The sequence below is a fragment of the Coturnix japonica genome, chromosome 7, assembly GCF_054131305.1.
Source record: "Coturnix japonica strain WE chromosome 7, WE-NBRP24, whole genome shotgun sequence".
NCBI classification, from domain to species: domain Eukaryota; kingdom Metazoa; phylum Chordata; class Aves; order Galliformes; family Phasianidae; genus Coturnix; species Coturnix japonica.
The window spans coordinates 12,590,737-12,611,111 of record NC_140669.1 but is presented as its reverse complement, the minus strand read 5'-3'; the positions used below and the strand labels follow the sequence as shown (position 1 = coordinate 12,611,111).

Below are 20,375 nucleotides of genomic sequence, written 5' to 3'. Positions count from 1 at the left end.
GTCTGCACGTGGGACACTTTGGCAGGTGTTATGCTAAGCTATACTTTTGCTTTTGTCTGTCTAAAAAGGTGTGGGCAATCAAGCATGCAAGTTGAGATGCCAGCTCTGTCACTCTTGCCTTTTTACTCTGTGGACCCATTAATCTTGTCAGATAAATGTGTGTGTGTGTGCCTGATGGCCTGAATAGTTGCATTTGGTTGCTTCAAAGGTGATCCTTCTGCTTGCTGGATGTGCCTGGGGCCGGGGGGTAAAAGCTGTTTCTTTTTTCCTCCCCCCTCCTGCATGCTGCATTCATCTGTCAGCATTCCTTTGCCTTTATCTGTGTGCTATTTAGGATGTCCATATAAAGTTGCTAAATGGAATTTTTATTGGCCAGCTTGGCTTAATAATCAAACAGTTTCCAGGCTGGTTCTGTCTAGTGCTGTGTGGATCCATTCTGTGAAAGAGGACTCGCAATTATTATTATTTTGTTCTTGTCTACTGACTTCTATCACAGATATTGCCCAGTATAAGGTTAGGTTTTAATTAATTGCTGGAAGGGCAAGCGGACAACTTGGCTAGATTAAGTAAGACTTGAGTCAATTTGGTCTGGAATGTCAGCAGCCTAATAGAAAGTTAGTGTATTGTATCGATGCATTGTGCAGAAAACCACAGGATGCATAGTGGAAGTGGCCCTTGAAACGTAACACCAAAACACTCAAAAATGAAAGTGGGATATTGTGGTTGTGTAGCAAATAAACGTGGAACAAACTGTAGATTTTGAGCTTAGGATAATCTTTTGAAATCAGAAGCCTTCAAGTGTTATGGTGGCTGGAACTGAGCTGGCTTGAGCCTTCGGAGCATGTGAAAGCGTTCCTTTATTGAACCAAATTGTTCATCAGCTGTATCAAATTGTTGACTTTCAGTTTTTTTGTCCCCAAACTAAGTGGCCATACCTGCATTTAATATGCATTAATAACCAAAGGCAGTAAAAATGAAGACAGTAAACAGTCTATAAATCCTCTTTAGGGTAGATGCAGTGGCTTTATGAATCACCAAGCAGGAACTCTGTGGACTTGGGTGGTTACTACTTCGCTGGATATTACTCTTGTTTGTAAAACAGAGTTGCTCAAACCCTAGCCTAGGAGGTGATTGCATAAATTTGCTGTTGCTCAGGGACTGTCTGCTCAAAATACAAATTGCACTGTATCATCACCCGCCCAGGTTTTTATTGGTGCCCCCAAAGCTTCCAGTGAAGCTGGGAGACAAATTGCATCTCAGGAATTTAATGTGGTTATTCAAATATTTATTGCCATTCTGTTCCCTGCCTGAGGTAGGGAAGACGGCTTGTGGCAAGCTCTGTGCAAGGAGCACTGCACATTGCATTGGCATCAGCTCTTCTGGGGATCTGGCATTCGAAATGCTTTCTTCATGTCGGATAGTGGTAAAGGCATTGATAGCAGGCTTCAGGTGCCCTAGTTTGTGTGTGTCCCATACTGCAGCATAACCTGAGACCAGGCAGGTCAACAGTTCTGATGCTGTCGTGAGCCCTTGTTGCCTTGGTGGTGCAGCTACGGGCAGTGTTGAGAGCATGGAAAGGAGAAGGTTTCAGCAGGTTGAACATGCTACCATTGCTCTCCATTGCCACAGATGTTTCCATAGGGTTTTCTCTTCCCTCTAAGCCTAGCATATGTAAGACCTTTGTCAGCTGAGGAGCAGCTTCTGCCCTGGTCAGGGTCAGAATTCTCAGCATCAGTACGTTCAGCAACTCTCTTTTGCTTTATTACCAAGCATTGACTTGTAGCTATCTAGCATAGCCTATATTAGTGAAGAAACTGAAAAACAGTACTGGGGAACTCACTGTATTTCAGTTGTCACTGGTGCGGGATTCTGTGTGCCAGAGCCTTGAGCAGCTTCTTAGCCTTTGGCTTTTTAGTGCCAGTGGGAATATGAGGAGTTGGGACCAAATTCTCACTGAAAGTTCCACAGAGGGAAATAAATTGCTTGAATTTTGGCTGGAAGCCGTCTTGTTTTGATAACTGCTCTGTGTAGTAACTGGAGTCGAACACTCAGAGGTTAAGGGGAAAGTAGTTAGCATGAAATACTATTCTGAATGAGGCATTTCATGGCATGAACTGAGTACCGTGGCTTACATCAGATGACCCATATATCTTTCATCAGTGCATTTTACTTCTTATTTGACTTTCCATTTATCATTAACTCTGTCTCCACAACAAGTTTTCTGTCTTACGAGCGGGCAGAATCTGTTTCTGACTCAATCCAAGCAGAATCCCTCCCCTCAGGATGAGGTGCCTGGTGCAAGTTATCTGCTGTGTTGCAGGATGATTCCTGTCCCACATAGCTGCATGGAAGATGCATGCTGCACAGTTTTTAAGTGCTTGATATCAGTTTGAAAGGAACATGCTCAGTGTTTTTATGCTGATTAATTTCTTTCATCTCACAGGAAATGCAAACCAGGCTGCCCAAAGAGTAGGGGTATATATCAGAATGTAAAGGTGTCACGACAGACTAAGGCCTGCAGTACTTGCTGAAGTACTTGTGGCTCAGCCATTGCCTTCCTCTGTAGCACAGCTCATGTCACTTCTGTCTCCCTGTAACCACATCTGAGTACAATCATAACCGTATTCTACTGTCGCACAGAAGCTTATGGTCTCAAATTCTAAACTAATTTTCTACAATGATTAGACTGATATTTGCTTGGTAGTGAATTGCGAATGCAAGAGATACTTGGCTGTGTAAATTCATTTCGGATGATGAACTGCATCGCTGTGATTTTGTGAACCTGAGCCTGAATTTTTTACATTAATACGGTATTGATTATGTGGGGAGATACTGTACATGTCATAAAACTGCCATGTGAATAATAATAACCTGTACCAGTGGGAACACTAGAGAGTCTGTTGTGTTAGTGAAGAAGACCTCAATTTCAGCACTGTCATTTGCAGTATCTACTTTTGTTGTCCAGTGATCTCTAAAAGGAGGTCACTCTTCCTATTCCAGTTTACTTATGTGCAGAGAGATGGGTTAAGATGTGTGTATGTTTCCAGTGCTTAATTTGGTGCTTCACATGGTTTATTCTTCCCCTTCTGCATCCTTTAAGCCACATGCTGGAATCAAGGGTCGCTTCCTGTTTGCAGAACCCCTATTGACATCAGTATAAGTGATGTGCAAACATTTGAGGATCCAATGCAGCCCTTGCTGTCCTCCACCCCCCATCCCAGCCAGCTGAATAGGCACAGCTATCTGTGCTCCGGTAATAGGGTCTGTGCTCACAAGGGCAAGTGGGAGAGCCAGGATTCCCAAAAAGGAACCTGATTGAAATTCATTGCCCTTTTGACATGTAACTCTTCTATTTCTAAGGCCAGAAGTGTAGCATTCTTCTCCCCGCTGGTAGCAACTGCTCAGAGGGAGATCTATCTGCTTTGCAGTTTTCTGCAGGGCTGGTTCAGAGGAGAAGCTGGTTGAACCAGAAGAACCAAACTGCTCTCCCTCTTGGTGCCTGCCTTGTTGTAACTGTGCATTTTTTCAGTAAAAAGGGAGGATATCGTGTTGAGCAAGAAAAACTGGGTACGGAGGACATGCATACATTATATGTTCCTGCCCTGCCTCTTTACCAGCTGTAGGTTTGTTGTGCAGTTGTTCTGATACTGTAAGCTTTTGTAATGCCTTTACCATTTGTGCATAAGGTTTTGGGACGCCAGTTTCCTTGGCCTACTGTCAGCCTTAGAGAGTGATGGTATTTCATGAACCAGCTAGAGGAACTCTACTGAGTTGGCTGATTCCGTTATGCTGAGGAGTGGTGGTGGTGGGGTCCAACTCCCTTTCAGTGGGGATTCCAAAGTCCTTGCACCTACTGTAATATGCAGTGCTGCTTTCACCCGCATCTGAAGGAGGATTTGTGCACTGGGCAGTCACATCTGAGGTTGTATGGAACAAATCTTGTCTTTCTGGTTCACTGAGACGTATTGCAGCCCTGACCTTGCTGTCTTTAGTGGAACAGTGACTAGACCTGTTGTGCAGCAGCTCTTCACACAACTTTGCTTCAGTAGAACAGGCAGATAAAGGCAGCACTGCTGTAGAGGGAAACCCGGTGTCAAGCACTGTGGTGGATTTGTGGAGTGTGACTAGAAGGCTGTAGCAGGCTTGGGAGACAGAGTGCAATTGGTGCCTGAGTGCTTTGAGCAGCCATCAGACAAACCTTCCCCTCAGATTTCTGCTATGCTTTAGTTCCTACTCTTATTACTGGGGCAAATGCATTATGTTACCAAAAATGAGCTTTCCCTGATCAAACGTATGCTTTATTAGCCACGTAAATGCCAGCATGACTCTCATTGCTACAACATATTAAACACCTTGGAAATGTTTCCTTAAACTCTAGGTCAGTCTTATGAAATCCGTCTACTTGAGAATAGGAAATTGGGAGAGTTTCAAGATTTAAACACAAAATATGTAAAGGTAAGGAGAAACATAGATTTCTTTTCTTCCTGCTACTACATACAGCCTCTAATGAAGGGCCTGACCTTGCTCACACTGAGACAGTGGAAGATACTTTGCCGTTGTTATTAATGGGAGCAGGGCTGATGGAGTTATTCTGAGTGCTGGAGTTTCATGGGTCTATGCTGCTTGACTTTACAAGGCTTCAAGGGAACCTTTGTTCTGTTTGTGATCATGACCCCAGAGTTTCGCTGTGAATATTGGGTTCAGGGGAATCCGAAAGTTCAGAGGTGAACATGGTCAAAACTGCAGAGACAGGCCTTTCTCCCCTTCTTACCCCGAGCAGCACACCTGTGTTGTTCCATTCCATGTCATGCAGAAGACCTTGGCCTTCACACTCTTCTGCCACACAGGTTCTGCATAGCTCCAGTTTACTTCAGTAACGAGCATGATTTTGAACATAGAGAACTTGATTGTTTCTGTTCAAATTCAAAAACTTGGCTCCAGATCTTGTTTCTGGATCCAACCTTCAAGCCTTCCTCTCCCAAATTCTTGGCTGTTCAGCAACAGGATTTCTTTCGAGAAGTTGGGACTGATTGCAAAATTTGGATTCCAATCTGGACTTCAATTGTCCAAGTTTAGGCAGGTCCACACTTGGCTTTTGGCCCATTTCAGGAAGCATATGGATTTGGATTCCAATTTTGCAGGCATTCCCACAGTGGCTTGCTTGTTTTGTAGCTTGGGTTTGATTTGGGCCTTTCTCAGGTTCACTGGCAAAATTTGCTCACTCATTTGATGTGCAAGGCCTCAGTAGGAGCAGGGAATTGAGAAACTGGGAAATAAAGGGCAATTATCTCATGCTAGTGTAGCACTCTGAGTAAGGATTTATTATCTTGGGATACCTTGGACTTGTCTGCCCTGGGGAATGCCTTTGTTCCAGCCTGTTGTCTCCAGTTGTTGACATGGTTGCACCATTGCAGGCCAGAGATGAAACTTCCCGTTACAGTAGAGTTCCTTTCCTGTACTCCTTTAACTACATTGGGCAAATTCATTGTCAAAGACTGGTGGTTAATGGCTGGAATCAAGTTTAATTCCCACTGACAGGATGTATAGGCATGTCAGCTCCACTTGTGCAGGGACAGGTGGACTGGCTTTCAGGTGTTCTGATCAGATACAGGGGATGCAGCGTGTTACAGACACCTTAAATGCACCCCACAAGTGAGCCATTTTGGGTGTGGAGGCAATATAGTGATGTTTACATGGCATGGCACCTAACATTAGGTGGACACTGCTATAGTGCTTCCAGACCAAAGCCCAGAGAGCTGTGTAGGGTTGTGTTATTCAGTGCACATGTGCCCTGTGAAGGGGGAAGCATATTGCTCTCTTGCTCCAGGGGTCTCTTAGGAATTTGAGAAACATGAAAATGGGTCTCTTAGGGGAAACCTCTGCTCTCATCATGAATGGGGGTTAAAAACATGTAGAAGTAACAGATCAGCTTCTACTCCTACAATGGAAAACCAAAGTCATCTCAAAAGAAGGGCCTCTAGATCATATTGTTCACCTTGACATCTTTTCTTAACAGAGTATAATCCGTGTAGTTTTTCATGACCGACGCCTGCAATATACAGAGCATCAGCAACTGGAGGGCTGGAGGTGGAGTCGGCCTGGGGACCGCATCCTTGATATAGGTGAGGCTATTTCATTTGGTTCTTTTGAAGAGCTGGGAAGTGAGGTGCTGAATGCTGTTCTGCGTGTTTTCATGGATGGTTTTGTTGTTGTTTTTAAACATACTCCTCTCTTAGGAAACCTATGGGCATTTGGGTGGGAAATAGGACTGTAGGTCACTAATAGATATATCGTGGATGGCTTGGCTTTTCACATGCATCTCGTAATCGTATAGAAATGCTTTCTCTTCTTCAATGTAATATTTTTAAAATTTTAGGGGTTTTCTTCTACAGATATTCCACTGTCAGTTGGAATCTTGGATCCCAGGGCCAGCCCCACGCAGTTGAACACGGTTGAATTTCTGTGGGATCCATCAAAGAGAGCCTCCGCATTCATTCAGGTAAAAGAGAAGTGATATTCCTGTTGTAAATACTGCGGTGAGGTATCTTACGAAGACCTGGAGGGTTAAGGTAGCCAGCACACGAAGAAGAGAGAAAGGTGCTAATGATAACATTCAAGTGTAACTAGAACTGGTTTATAGGATACTTTACTGGGTTACTTGCTAGTTTTGAAGTAATATTTGCTCTAGCTAGGCTATTTAGAAGAAAGGGGAAAAAATCCACATTGATGATGCTTTCCAAGCATGAATTCTGTCTGGAGGAAGCTGTTCACAACCTGTTAGTTTTTCTTGTTCTTGTTCATGAGTATTTCTTATCTCAAATGCAAACTGTCTGTTTTTAATCTGTATGTGGGATTTGCTTAAATCAAAGAATGCTTTTCCTGGTGATGTTTCCCTGTAGGATTCTAATTCTTTTTTTTTTGACTAGAAGAACAGAAATGTAAATATTTTGAACCCTTCTGTCTCTTTCAGTTTCTGAGGAGTCAAAACCTCACGTTCAGGCAACCCTGCAAGTTCAAGGAGTCTAAAACTCAGTTTTTTACAGCTTCAAACAGTCTCCAGAGATGAGCACAGCTTTTGTTTTCCCAGGTGCATTGCATCAGCACAGAATTTACTCCACGGAAACATGGAGGCGAGAAAGGGGTGCCTTTCCGGGTGCAAATCGACACCTTTAAGCAGAATGAAAATGGTGAATATACAGAACACTTGCATTCTGCCAGCTGCCAGATCAAGGTGTTCAAGGTATGAAGTGATTCTGGCTCTGTCATCAGCTAGATTAGAGAACTACACAGCAATTCTAGTTAAAATTGAGTAACCTGAGTGTCATGCTGACACTGCTGCCAGTCCACTGTGCCTTGAATGAACAGTATGCACATGGAGATCTGGGCTGGTTTTCAATCTTAATACTGATTGAAAACCAACAACTCAAACTTTAGCTGGTTGGAATGAAAACCCATCAGATGTGTGTTGGTGCACAAAATAAATCTCTGTGTAATACAGTTGAGTAGTGTCTAAAAGCCATTGCCTTTTTTTAGTTTGTGTCCTGAAGGTGATTTATAGGTAGGTGTCTCTGCTGTAGCAGGGAAGTTGGGACTGGATAATCTTGAAGGTCCCTTCCAAGCCAAACCATTTTGTGATTCTATGTATTGTAAGTGATATGAAACATAGTCCAGATTCTAAGGAATATAGAGGATACTGTTTTAAGTCATTTTGAGTCAATCTGTCATACCAACAATTTTCAGGGTATATCCACTGTGATTGAGTGTCTGTAGGCGATCAAGAAAGCATGGGTGTTGCTGGTTTCTTTGATTTAATCTTCTATGAACAGTGAGGGCATAACTTGGAGATCTTAAATACACTTTGCTTTTTGCCACACAATTCCTCTCCTTGCTACTTGGAGGAGATAAAGATGATTGTGTACATCACTAAAGCTCCTAAATGGACATGGTGAACATGGAACCACTTAACAACAAAATTTTATTAGCCCTGTTTGCTCAAAGGGTCTGCTTCTCCACTCCTGCTCCTATGCGCAATGTCTTTCGTGTTCCTGAAGAGATGGTGCAAATGCAGTTGAAATGCATGACTTAGGGGGTTCGTGATCTGAGATAATTATCAAATGTCAAGATTGTGGTCAGTTTATTTTGGAATTGCAGTAGGAGGTAATTGGGAGGAGATGGTGGTATAGAAACAGTTGAGATGTTAGATTAATTTTTCTGTCTGGAAAATGCAGATCTGGTCTTGCTCTGTATGTAGAGCCCCCATAAATCTTAAGGAGTCTTCTGTGAACAGATCAGAAAAAATCTGTTGGCTTCTGTTCCCAAACTTGTAATACTTGGCATAAGGGAAAGCTTGTGCTTGTGCTTATAGCCTAAAGGAGCAGACAGAAAACAGAAGACTGACAGGGAAAAAATGGAGAAGAAGACCACCCAAGAGAAGGAGAAGTATCAGCCTTCCTATGAGACAACTATTCTCACAGAGGTAAAATGTTTTAAACATATGTCGTACTACTTGAGCATATTGGGAAACAGATTTCAGAGCAAACGCAGTTCTAACTGAGCATGGGAGATTCTTGTGGGGACTATTATGCCAAGATCTGACGGAACCAGAGAGCTTAGTGAAATTATAATGTCTCTCACTGCTGAAGTTTATACAAGATGTCAAACTTTCCTATGTTTCAGGGTATAAACTAGCCCTTTACAGCCCATGTTTAAAAGAAACATTTTCTCTATCTTCTGCCATGCTCCTGGGCACTTGTTATGGCACTTAGATGCCAGCTGTATGAGGTATTTTCCTCAGAACTGTCTGGCACAGGCTCATGTTGGACATGGGTCCATTGAACACATGAATAGCCTGACTGATTAAATTATCAATCTGCTTTTCTGCGATTGTTCCTTGGAGGCTACTGTCACATACCAGCTCTTAGAAGGTTTTGGCTGGCTCTCTAGGAATATCTGAATGTCTTATGTTCTATGGATGTGACTGTCATCCAGTATAGAGATTAATGTGTTAACGCCTGTCCCCTCATTGCAGCGATGTATGTATAAGCTCATCCCAGGCTGTGGAATTACTAAGCAAAAGGGCTCAAAACAAGAGTTGAAAAGCACTGTTCGATCTCTCTGTGGGAATGTTTTGTAGTTTGATTTAATTCTTTTTTTTTAATTATTATTATTTTGATTTTGAAGTGGCTTGCTGGACTTCTGAAATTGAGGATTTTTTGTCTTAATTTAAGTAAACTTCCTGTGAGATCCAGCCCTTCCCACTCAGTTTTCCTCAAGTTGCCAGAAGCAACCAGAGTGTTCTCTAACTCACCATGGTGATTGTTAATGAGGCTCTTGTGTACACAGACCTAATTCTACTGAGTTGGCAGATCCTAAACTTGCTATTAGCTCTGATACACTTTGACATATTGCACAGGGAAATGTGAGTTGCTAAAGAGTTAAATATTTGCTACTGCTGTATGTGGAGATAATAAAACTCCAAAACTCCAGCTTGTTTTCTTTTTATCGTTGAAACAAGGATCCTGCAGAGCGTTTTCTTGAGCTCTTGATGTCAGAGGCTTCTACAGGGCTAGATTTCTCCTACTGATTACTGTGGCATAAATACAGAGCAGAGTCACCAGCTCTAGCTGGTTGCTCTGGCTTTATGGTGGAGTATAGAATTTGTGCTGTGTTCGTGAAGGCTTTTAGAAGCTTTGTGTCTGTTTTATCTTAAACTTTTTCCTACATAATAATACATTTGTATCTCGAGCTCTTCCACTAATAGCCAGAGGTCTTAACAGGCTGGTTCATATTCTGCTTTTTCACTGGTATAAACCTGAAGCAATGCCACTGGAGCGTATTTGTCACTCTTGCCTGGATTTAATTAGGGATGTATAATTGAGACCAGGGGTATTTCTGTATCATTGCTGCTTTCAGTCTGAGTTGACTTACTGGCGTTGCTCTGACTTACAGCTGTGCACACTTTGGCCCAGTGTTATTTGGGGACAGGCTTTGTGAAATGGGAGAAATGTGGAATGCACAACTGGAATCAATCTGGCCCCCTGACAGCCTGCTTGGAGTGCAGCGTAGGATCCACGGCCCGTCTCCTCCTCCCAGCAGGAGTGATGAGCTGAAGTTAGTGGCGTGGCAACAGCATGAATGTGGTATGAGAGGAGAATCGAATCCTTTATTTCCAACCTCATGAAAGTATCCCCGCTGCCTTTCTTCCAACAGTGCTCTCCCTGGCCAGATCTGCCTTATCAAATGAACAGCGCTCCATCTCCAAGCTACAACAGTTCTCCAAACAGTTTCAACCTTGGAGATGGGTATGTAACAAATAAATGCTTTATATTTTCTGTTGATATGGTAACCTTTGGGTATGTTTCACATATCCAGGCATTTCATATCCTGGAAGAGTACAAGGAGCATTTTAGCCTCTGAGCACCCTTCCTAGAAAGGGAGAGAGATTTTTTCACAAAGATTTTGAATCCTTGCAGGCAAAAATTCCCTGTAATTCAGAGGCCTGTTTGTATGCCCACTGCTTGTGTGATTGCTGGGAGGTGATCATCTGAGAACTACCAGGGCAATTCCTGCCATGAATTTCCTCTCTTACCTTTCTGTGGAGGTCAGGAAACACACTATGCACTGTTCCAGCAATTCTTACTATCTTCCAACAATAATGTGAGGTTCATTCAGCATCTCTTCAGAGCTGGTATTACTCCCTTTCAAGGGATTTCAAGAAGCTGTATGGAGTAAGACAGCCTGAATTCTAAGAAACTATTCAAGGATGAAGGATAAAAAGGAGACATGTTTAATTCATTAATATTGCCATCATAAAGAAATAATTTTAATGGTTCTAAAATATTCATGATGGTAGTTGATGGGTGAAATACACAGCAGGGACCCTCAGTACCTCTAAGTCATCTCTGCAACACTTTTTCCCTTAGTACTTTGGTGTAGCCCTTATCATTCTTCTTCCAGGACTCTTCAACCTTGATAGATTCCCATATAAGCCATTAATTAATTGATGTTGTACCACAGATTTTCAATGAGCAACTTCAACCTGTGGATAGACATGCACTGAAATGGCAGAAAGCAGTGTTAGCAGGGAGATCTCCTGAGCATTTTTTAGCCAGTGATAGATTATTAATCCTATGGGAAAATGCTTGGATTGGATATTAGGAAAAATTTGTTCTCTGAAACAGTGGTGAGGTATTGTAACAGGCTGCCCAGTGGTGGAGTTGTTGTACCTGAAGATGAAAAGAAAAGGGTAGATGTGGTATTGAGGGTTTAGTGGGCATGGGTGATGGGTTGGTGGCTGGACTAGATGATCTTAGTGGTCTTTTTTAACCTTTATGATTCTATGAAAATCCTATTGATATTTTGAGAGAGTCTATTAGAAATGCACTTTCATCTAATATAGTTAACTTGCAGCTTACTATGTTTAAAATAACACCAGGGCTGAATTAGAAGGTCCTTTATTATTCAAATTTAGTAAGAATTGCTATTAGACAGTGCTAGAGGATTTCTTGCTCATAGAATGGTTGAGTTCAGCCATGTTGGTGGGTCACAACTTGTATAATTAGATGGGTTCACGTTATTAAGTCACTTGTATGGAATACCTTGAATGAGATCACTGAACTGAGATTTTTCTCTCAGTGTTGAGGAAGAGCTCAACTGAGCAACAAAAAGCTCAAGCAGATATTCAGTCGGTTCTTTTTTGTCCTTGGTCCAGATTTTGGACACCTTTTTAAAGATCTGATAGAGGTGAAAGCCATGTTGGTATGTAACTTGTAACAGTTGAACCAAATAGAGGAGGGGGAGGAGGTTGGACACTGCAATGCAAAATATAAAATAATGTTTTTTGTCTGTTTTTTTTTTCTCTTCCAACTTCATACAATTTTTTTTAGCAACAGTTCTCCAACCCACCAAGTGGAGCTCCTGCCTCCCAGCAATGATGTAAGTATTTGAGATCATGTTAATGTGGTGCTTTTCTTTTTTAGGACACTGGTGAACAGTTCATTTCAAGACCTTCTTATTCTTTTTGCAATGTAGCATCTCCTTCCTTCTGCTTCTATTCAAGATGCCCAGCAGTGGCTTCATCGTAATAGGTTCTCTCCATTCTGTAGACTCTTCTCAAGTTTTTCGGGTGAGTTTAAGTAATCTAATTATTTTGTCTTTATTCTCTCTTGTAAGTCCAGCTCATGCTCCCTTTCAAACTGCTGGCCAGTTTTGGTGGGTTCACTGATCTGATCCAGTGCCCTTGTTCTTTTGTTCTTAGATTGTTTAGCATTTGCTAAAACATACACTGTGGAAATAAAGGACGTGAAGTTGGAAAGGGACTTCTTGAGTTCCTTAGCTCCAACACATTTCTTGAAGGAAGTTCAGTTAGATCAAATTGCTTAGAGCCATGTGCAGTTGCATTCCTAGTGTCTCCAAGGCTGAACAATCCATGATTCAGACTAGATATCTGGAAGAAATTGTGTACTGTGAGGGTTGGTGAGACACTGGAACAGATTGTTCAGTGAGGCTGTGAATGCCCCCTCCCTGGAAGCATTCAAGGCCAGATTGGATGGGGCTGTGAGCAACCTGGTCTAGGGGAAGGTGTCCCTGCCTATAACAGGAGGTTGGAACTAGATCTTTAAAGTTCCTTCCAACCTAAACATTCCATGATTCTATGATCTGTATAATCTAATCAAATACTTGATTCCTCTCACAGTGAAAAAATTTCACTTTTACCTAATCTGCATTTCTCATCTTTCAACTTCCATTTGCTGTCTCTGGCCTTGTCACTGTGCACCTTTGAGAAGAGTCTGGATCTGTCTTTGCTGTACCCTTCCTTACTGCTGTTGTACACAGCAGTAAGATGGTGGAATGGGGTAGTATTAAAGACACTGAAGCCTTGAGGGGCTTTTGTGACAATGTGATGAGTGTGGCAGTCAAAGAAAACTGAGACATTTAGTGAAGCTTGTTTCTGTGTTGGCTTGAATATCTTCCTGTGGACCTGTTCTTCTGATGGATTCTAGCACTCCATTTCTCAATGATGAATTTGTAGCATACACCTCTCTACAATTTGCAGTCTGTCCCATCTATCTAATTTAACTTTGTGGATTCCCTTTCCCTTCCCTCTTTTGTTGCCCATGCATGCAATTTGGAAGCTAAGATTTGCTTAACTTCTGAAAAAAAAAAAAATCAATTTGAAATATGTAGGTGCTGACTTACTGAAGATGTCCAAAGAAGATTTTGTTCAGATCTGTGGGCCTGCTGATGGAATTCGGCTGTTTAATGCAATCAAAGGAAGGTTTGTACTTCTTCCTTCCTACTTTCCTTGTTATTGCAGCACCAATTGATACACTTCTAGTGTTAATTCTAAGTTAATCCTAGAGCTGTAGCACTTAGACCTCCCTTTAACACCTCAAAAGGTAGTTTTAAAGGCTGGAGATGACAGTGGTATTCAAATCCAAGCACAGATCAGAAATGCTCCCAAACTCTCGTGTGAGTTAAAAATTAAGCAGTATAATGTGGATCTCCAGTGGTTTATTTGTTATCAGCTGATAGTTTGCATCTACTTCATATGCAACACAGCCTTCAGTACTCTGTCTTGCATCTCTGTCATATGTAACAAACAAACAAAATAAATCTAGAGCCTCAAATGACTCTAAAATTTAATTTAAGTGGCAACATCTTAAGTTCCTCATCTGATCAGAATTTAAATCAGTAAAGAAGGGTTTGATGGACTGCTTTGCAAATGCTGAATGCTGTTTATTCTTATCCAACCCTGAAGGAAGTTAAGGTGCTCTGCAGTCTGCCACCACTTCCCAAGTGGACTTTGTCAGACTTCCGAAGTCGTTTAGCCACCAGAATCAAAGCTGTTCTACTGAGTTGATTATTTATGAACAGTTTGAATGATTCCATCTTTCAGTGTTCGGCGCTGAGTGGAACAATTTTAGATCTTAGTAACTCATTATTATCTTTTAATAATCCATAGAAATGTAAGACCCAAGATGACAATTTATGTCTGTCAAGAACCAGAGCAAAACAGATCCCATCTCCACCAAAAACGAGAGAATGGAGATGGCAGTCTGTGTGGTAAGCTTTTACGTATGGATTTTGTTTTCTGAAAATACTACTTTCTGCCTGAGCTCTGTTGAATGGTTTAAAGAGGCCCCATTTATCCCAGTTTTGATACTGTTAGGCTGTAACATCGAATAAAATAATACTTCTATGAAACTTGTATTTTTCTACTTAGCAGAAGCTTAAAATGTCAAAATTTAGAAGTAGATTATCCAACAATACTAACATCCCCATAAGATTATTATTTTTTGTGCCCTGTGAGACATGTTGTCATTAGTCCCTATGATTTCCTCTGGGCAAATTTGGCATGGGTCTTATTTGCCTGCTGAACCCAAATATTAAGTATCAAGAGCCTTATCTGGGTCATCTTTGAATGTACTAAGCTTGCTTACTTACTGTCAGGATCTGAACCTTGATCTTAAACCCATTTGGTTGTTGATATTGAATATCTTGGTGTTATCTGTAATTACTACTCTATAATTACTCTGTAATTACTTTCAACTTGTTGCAGTATATCATGCAATCTTCTTGGAAGAGTTGACCACCTTGGAATTAATGGAGAAGATTGCAAATTTGTACAGCATTTCTCCACAGCAGATAAATCGAATCTATCGTCAGGGACCCACAGGGATCCATGTATTAGTGAGCAACGAGGTAAGGGTTTAAAGCAAACTATCAGAGCTGTAACAGCTGTCCGACTTCTTGAAGTATGAATGACCTTTTAAATTATGGAGTGAATTTTTAAGGTAACTTTGCAAGATCATTAACCCCAAAAAGTTAAAGCAAATAGCTGATATCATTCATGCATAACATTGACTTTGGTGTGATTTTAAAGTTTTTGTGTTATAGAACATATATTTCCATTTCATTTTGGCTGCTTAAACAAATTCCCAAATGAAGATCTGAAGGGAGATCCTTTAGAAATGAATAGGAAAGTTTTCTGGAGAAGACAAGTTTGCAGATCTTCAGGGCAATTAATCTTACATCTTGGACAGTCATTAGAGCCAAGTAATGACTGACTGACTACCGGGTCAGAGTTAGCACTGTGTAAATGCACACTATGATTTCGTGAACCTCTGCTAACTGCTTGTGTCCCATTATATGATGGCTTAATTTAGTCCATTCCATTAACTTGCAGGTTAATAGCGAATTGCCCTTCTTCCTCTTCCCTATCCCCCGTAAATGACTTACTCATTAATGCACCAGAATCACTTAGGGAGCTTCATATGTAAGAAACATTTTTAAAACAAATGAAGCAGAGCATAGGTCTCAACAGGAGTCTAAAATGAAGGGCGTAATGCTTATTCCTGAAGTCTCCTTGCTATTTCAGCCTGATTAAATCTGAAACCTTAATGCTTTTATGGACATGAAGTGCTTGAAGGCAACTCTTGGTAGGGGAATTACCTGAACTAGCTTGGGTATAAGGCTCTAACTATTTACTGAAGTCAATTATTAACAATACCTATTGCTTTATTTTTGTGAGTTTTTTGTTTTTTTGGTTTTTTTTTTCCTTGTTCTGGTAGTATAGTGGGAAGAGTGAAGCACTGCATGAATGTACTTCATGCATCATTAGGTGCAGGCACACAGACTGGCCAATGAAGTTTGATTTGCCAAAGCAGGTGAAGAGGGTGTTTATTGTGAGAACTTACAGCTGGAAAGCACTCTACTGTGTGTACTGAACAGTGTTCAGTAGTTAGGAGAAAGGTTTTGAATAAAGCTGGATTTTCTGGGTTATCGTTGAGAGGATCTGATCACCTCCATTCTGAAGTTAGGTGTTTTGGGGTCTGCTTCAGCTGCAGGAGTCACCTCCAGGAGGTGATTTATTTCCTCACTTCCACACAGCTGCTCTGGGATGGGATTAAACATTTACAATGGATGAAACTTAAGTGAGTAGTTCAGATCAGACCTGAAGCGAGCTGAGTCTCTTAACCATGGAGTCACGGCATTTCTAGGTATTGTCTGGTCAAAACTACTGGTTGGACACTTCTGAAATAACTTTATGTTAACAGTATGCCTTTACTCAGCAAGGAGCTTATTTCTCAGGGCTGAACACCTCTAGGTATTATCCTAGAGCCTAATGTAAACACAACTGAGCTTTATGGTTCTGCTGAATCTGTGCATGTATACACACACCTGTGTGTATGTGTATATTATGCTTGCTGAGAGAGGGCCTATCTTCAGACTAAAATGGTGTAGCATCATTTAAAGATTAAGTCTCTTAATGGAATTAATAGGTTAGCTGGAGTGTTGAAAGAAATTGCAGGAGCAGGATGAGTAAAATGCTGAACCAGCCAGATCAGTTCCAGGCAAAGCACTTCAATATAACTTTCTCTTAAGCGCATTAACAGCTGCAAGGACTTCATGTAATCACTCATGTACATCTAATAATATATGGATGGGATTACTGAGAAATATATAGACACTAGGTTTTGTTTGGTAACTTCTTTAAAGTTAGTATTGACACCAAAAGAAACTTGAGTTAAATGGCTAAAAATATTGTGGGTTTTTTTTTTTTTCTTCTTCCCTTCAGATGGTGCAGAACTTCCAGGATGAATCTTGTTTTGTTATCAGCACATTAAAAGGTAACTATTGGTGCTCTTATTATGTGTTTCTAAAGGTATTTTCTCTGTTCAGTGCAACTAAACTTTTTCACAAACTCAGTGCTGGTGTCCTGAAGAGGAAACTAATGTTATTTTTAAAGGTAGTCAAGAAGTTACATCTATTTACTGATAGACTGCTATGTGTTTTCCTTTGTTACACTGCTATAAGATTTCCATAATTCCACCAACGCCTCTGACATAAATGAGCAGAAAGTCTTAAAGCAAAGAGGAATGCTGATATGTTGGGCTTTTTTTGTTTCTTTTTTAATGTAAATGCTTTGACCTAGATGTTCAACACTGATTGTCATGAATGGGTTGTGGAACAAGAATGCAAACTAGTGAAAACTAAGAAAATCTGGAGTTATTCATCTGTGTTGTTTTCTAAAATCAGTGAAAAAATGCTTTGCATTTCTTTGTTACAGCTGAAAGCAATGATGGCTACCACATCATTTTAAAATGACCCTGCTGCACAGAAAGACTTTGACAGCCTAAAATTTAGTGCCTCACTGAGATTGCTACAACCTAGACTGGAAACATGAAGAACCTTCTGGATAAAATGCTCCTATGAACTTAAGAATTACCAAACAGCTTAAGGAAAAACTTGCTTTTGCAGATATTCTTTTTTCTTTTTTTCTTTTTCTTTGTTTTGAATCTGAAGTTGAGAACACTCTCAATGCTTGTCCATGTTTCTTCCCCCCTCCATTCCTCTACAGTCTTAAAAACTGAGGTTTCTGCATATTGCTTAGAAACATCTGCCGTGTACTAAAGGGAAAGACAAAAAAAAAAACAAAAAAAACCAACAAGACAGTTCTCTAGACCCCTCATGGTTGGGTGAATTGATTTATTTACAGTTCTGAATGTGGCTTGTTATTATTATTTTGGCTTTCACCACACACCCCATTGCTGATGGACATGGGCTCCCTGGGGATCCTCTTTTACTCTTTGAGGTGGAAGGCTTGGGGCTTAACCTGCATCAGACAGCAATGCAGAGAATAGAACTGATGCCCAGTCCCTGCTCAGAGCATCAGTCCTGGAAGCTTGCAATTAGCTGCTTTCCACCTGTAGATACGTTTAAAGTCCATAGACCTTGGTCTGACCTGACAGCTTCTGTAACATCCATCCAACAGTACGGTTCTGCAGGGTTCAAGGGGGAACGTATAACCTGAGGCAAGCAGTTCAGTACTGTATTCTATCTTGAGCTTTAAAATAGTCTCCTTGAATTGAGTGTATGAGGATTTTCCAAGGAAATGTTTTGCTTATTGAAAGCTACAGAGCTGTTGACGAATTAATACCGTGGGTTTATTCCACACTACAAAGCGTTAATTGTCTGCTGTCTTTAACAGTAACTGGGAATTAGATTTTTTTATCATAGTGAGTAGTTAGGAGATGAAAATTAGTACAGTATGTAAAACCGTGTTTAGATTGAACCTGGGTAATGGATCATCTTAGTTGCTGCTTCTTGTATTCTTGTTTTTTCACTCTTGACTCCTGTTTCAGATATTGCCAACTATGGTCAACCCCACCCTCTCTTGGTCTTTTGGGCAGCCATCCAGACTCCATGTAGCTAACTAAGAGTGGCTTCCACTGATGTCCAAAGGCAAACTGGATCACACCCTTCTAGCATGGGGGGAGGCTTTTGGTTTTTTGGGTCTCCCAAGCCAAATGACCATCCATTCTTCTGGAGTCTTTCATTTCACCTGGGTTGAAAGCTGAAATACCAAAATTTTTCCTGGAATGGAATATATATATTTTTTTTTTAAATGAGAAATAATCAGTTGGAAAACGCCAAATAAAATGTTCTAGCGTTTTGAAATGGAAATATTTAATTAAATCCGTTTGACCCTTAATGCAGCATCAGTTTCAGCTACTGTTGCAGACCTCAGAAATTGCCATTCGAGTGCCTTGAGCGCCATGTCTCCCTTGGGGCTGAGCTCTTTGGCTGGATGTCAGATCCCATGATGTGCTTACTGCGGGTTCATCAAAGGGAGAATGCGTCACGAAGGCTGGAGGGGTGCCCGGGAGCTCAGCCTTCTGGGAAAGAAGGGGACGTGCAGCCTGTGAATTACAGCTCCCAGCTGACACTGGAAGAATTCGGACAGACACGGACGGTTATTTTTTTTTCTGACAGAAATGATGCATTTCAAATTTTCCCTACAGAAATAAAGAGCAAAATACTGAGAAAAGCAACAGTTTTTTTCATTAAAAACATCAAGCTTTGTGCAAAAACAACCACCCATCCCCACCAGTTTCTTTACACCAAAAATAATACTAGAATAGAAAACTATGTTACAATGGGAAAAGCTTCAGCCAACTTCTCTAATTGCATACTTAGGCACAATCTTGCACAACTGGCTGTCCTGGTGCTCCGTGAATTGTAGCATTTATCTAAAGTGACTCTCAGGCTCTGCGACATGGCAATTCCACCTCTTGAAGTAACTGAAGGAACGTGAAGCTGCTTTGTTAAGGACCAGGCGGTGTAGGTGAGAAAGTGGCAAGTGACCTCATGGTGGCCAAACAGTGGCTGGGGGAGTCTTTGGGGGAAGAAATTCCCTTTTGGAAGCTGGAAAACATCATCTTTCTGAGAGAAAGCTGTGGCCGCGTGAAATGTAACCCTTGCACTGAAGTGAAACTACAGCTGAAGGGGAAGCCCATGTGTGACCAAAACTTTTAGTTCTGGTAAAACACTGGAACAAGCTTCTTAGAGAGGTGGTTGTTTCCCCTGTGTCTACGAGTGGACATTTGGACAATGCCCTCAGTAACACAATTTAGCTTTTGACTAGCCCGCAGTGGGCAGGCAGTTGGACTAGGTGATCTTAGAAGGTCCTTTCCAAGTGAACTATTCTATTACTTTCTGTCTTCTCGCCCAGGCTGGGCAGTTCTTGCTGGTCTTTGTGTCATGTGAGCATGTAGGAGCTTTGTCCCAGGGTGAGCTACAGTGGAAGGCAAACCCCATCCCTGCAGCTGCCCTGGACTGAATGATGATGTAGATGTTCCTTATTCTGTCTGCAAGGCATAAGTTTCACCTGGTGCTGCAGCCTGCTCTGCATGCCACTGTGTACATATCACTGTGTATCAGGGCTGTTACCTCGTTTCTCTTATGGAAGATGCTTCAGAAGATTGGCTGTGTTTTTTCATGCTCTCATGCAGTATTGGTTCAGTACTGTATATCTGGCCTAGCTGCTTGTGTATACAACTAAAGAGAGGTGAATCTGACCTGATGAAGGCAATTTAAAAGGCTCATTGGGGTTGGTAGGAAGAGTGTAGCTGATTCACCTACACATGATCTAGTAAAGGTGTATGTTTGGTGGCCCTGCTAGGTAGGGGGGTTGGAACTACATGATCCTTGAGGTCCCTTCCAACCCGGGTCATTCTGTGATTCTGAGTATTAAAATGTCCTTGAAGCCTGTGATTCTGTGAAATTCTGGGCACACAGCAATACTGAAACACAGCAGCGCAAAGGAAGGACAGAGGCAGCCTCAAGGTTAGGAACTAAGGCCTGTTCGCTTATTTTTGAAGAATATAACTTGTTCTTAGTTATTTTAGAGGCAAATCTTGCTATAAGGAAGTATATGTGGAAGTCCTGATGCTATTTCAGTAGCATTGCGTGATTAATTCTGAACATGAATAACTCTGTTAAGGCTTTGTTATGTTTAGATTCTTTAAATCAAATAATTTTATATTGATATAAGGACGAATTTGACAATATATCTTGTTCTCCTTTCCATG

The 20,375-nt window shown here is 41.3% G+C and overlaps 1 protein-coding gene across 5 annotated transcripts in view; it reads left to right on the top strand.

Moving 5' to 3' along the window:
• The window catches only part of TFCP2L1 (transcription factor CP2 like 1), a 29,527-nt gene extending 10,695 nt beyond the window's left edge, over window positions 1-18,832 (top strand). The window contains exons 3-15 of one of the 5 annotated variants that reach the window (XM_015868828.3): window positions 4,379-4,455; window positions 6,017-6,122; window positions 6,393-6,499; window positions 7,088-7,240; window positions 8,366-8,476; window positions 10,210-10,301; window positions 11,886-11,934; window positions 12,031-12,124; window positions 13,186-13,276; window positions 13,964-14,064; window positions 14,561-14,703; window positions 16,580-16,631; window positions 17,072-18,832. In XM_015868828.3, the coding sequence (XP_015724314.1) occupies window positions 4,379-4,455; window positions 6,017-6,122; window positions 6,393-6,499; window positions 7,088-7,240; window positions 8,366-8,476; window positions 10,210-10,301; window positions 11,886-11,934; window positions 12,031-12,124; window positions 13,186-13,276; window positions 13,964-14,064; window positions 14,561-14,703; window positions 16,580-16,631; window positions 17,072-17,109 (1,214 nt within the window). In that variant the 3' untranslated portion in view covers window positions 17,110-18,832. Of the gene's footprint in view, window positions 1-4,378; window positions 4,456-6,016; window positions 6,123-6,392; window positions 6,500-7,087; window positions 7,241-8,365; window positions 8,477-9,948; window positions 10,142-10,209; window positions 10,302-11,885; window positions 11,935-11,978; window positions 12,125-13,185; window positions 13,277-13,963; window positions 14,065-14,560; window positions 14,704-16,579; window positions 16,632-17,071 lie in introns of those variants that run through there. The other 4 variants (XR_014948300.1, XM_085553305.1, XM_085553307.1 and 1 more) reach the window with 4 other exon arrangements.
• Window positions 18,833-20,375: the final 1,543 nt, after the last annotated feature.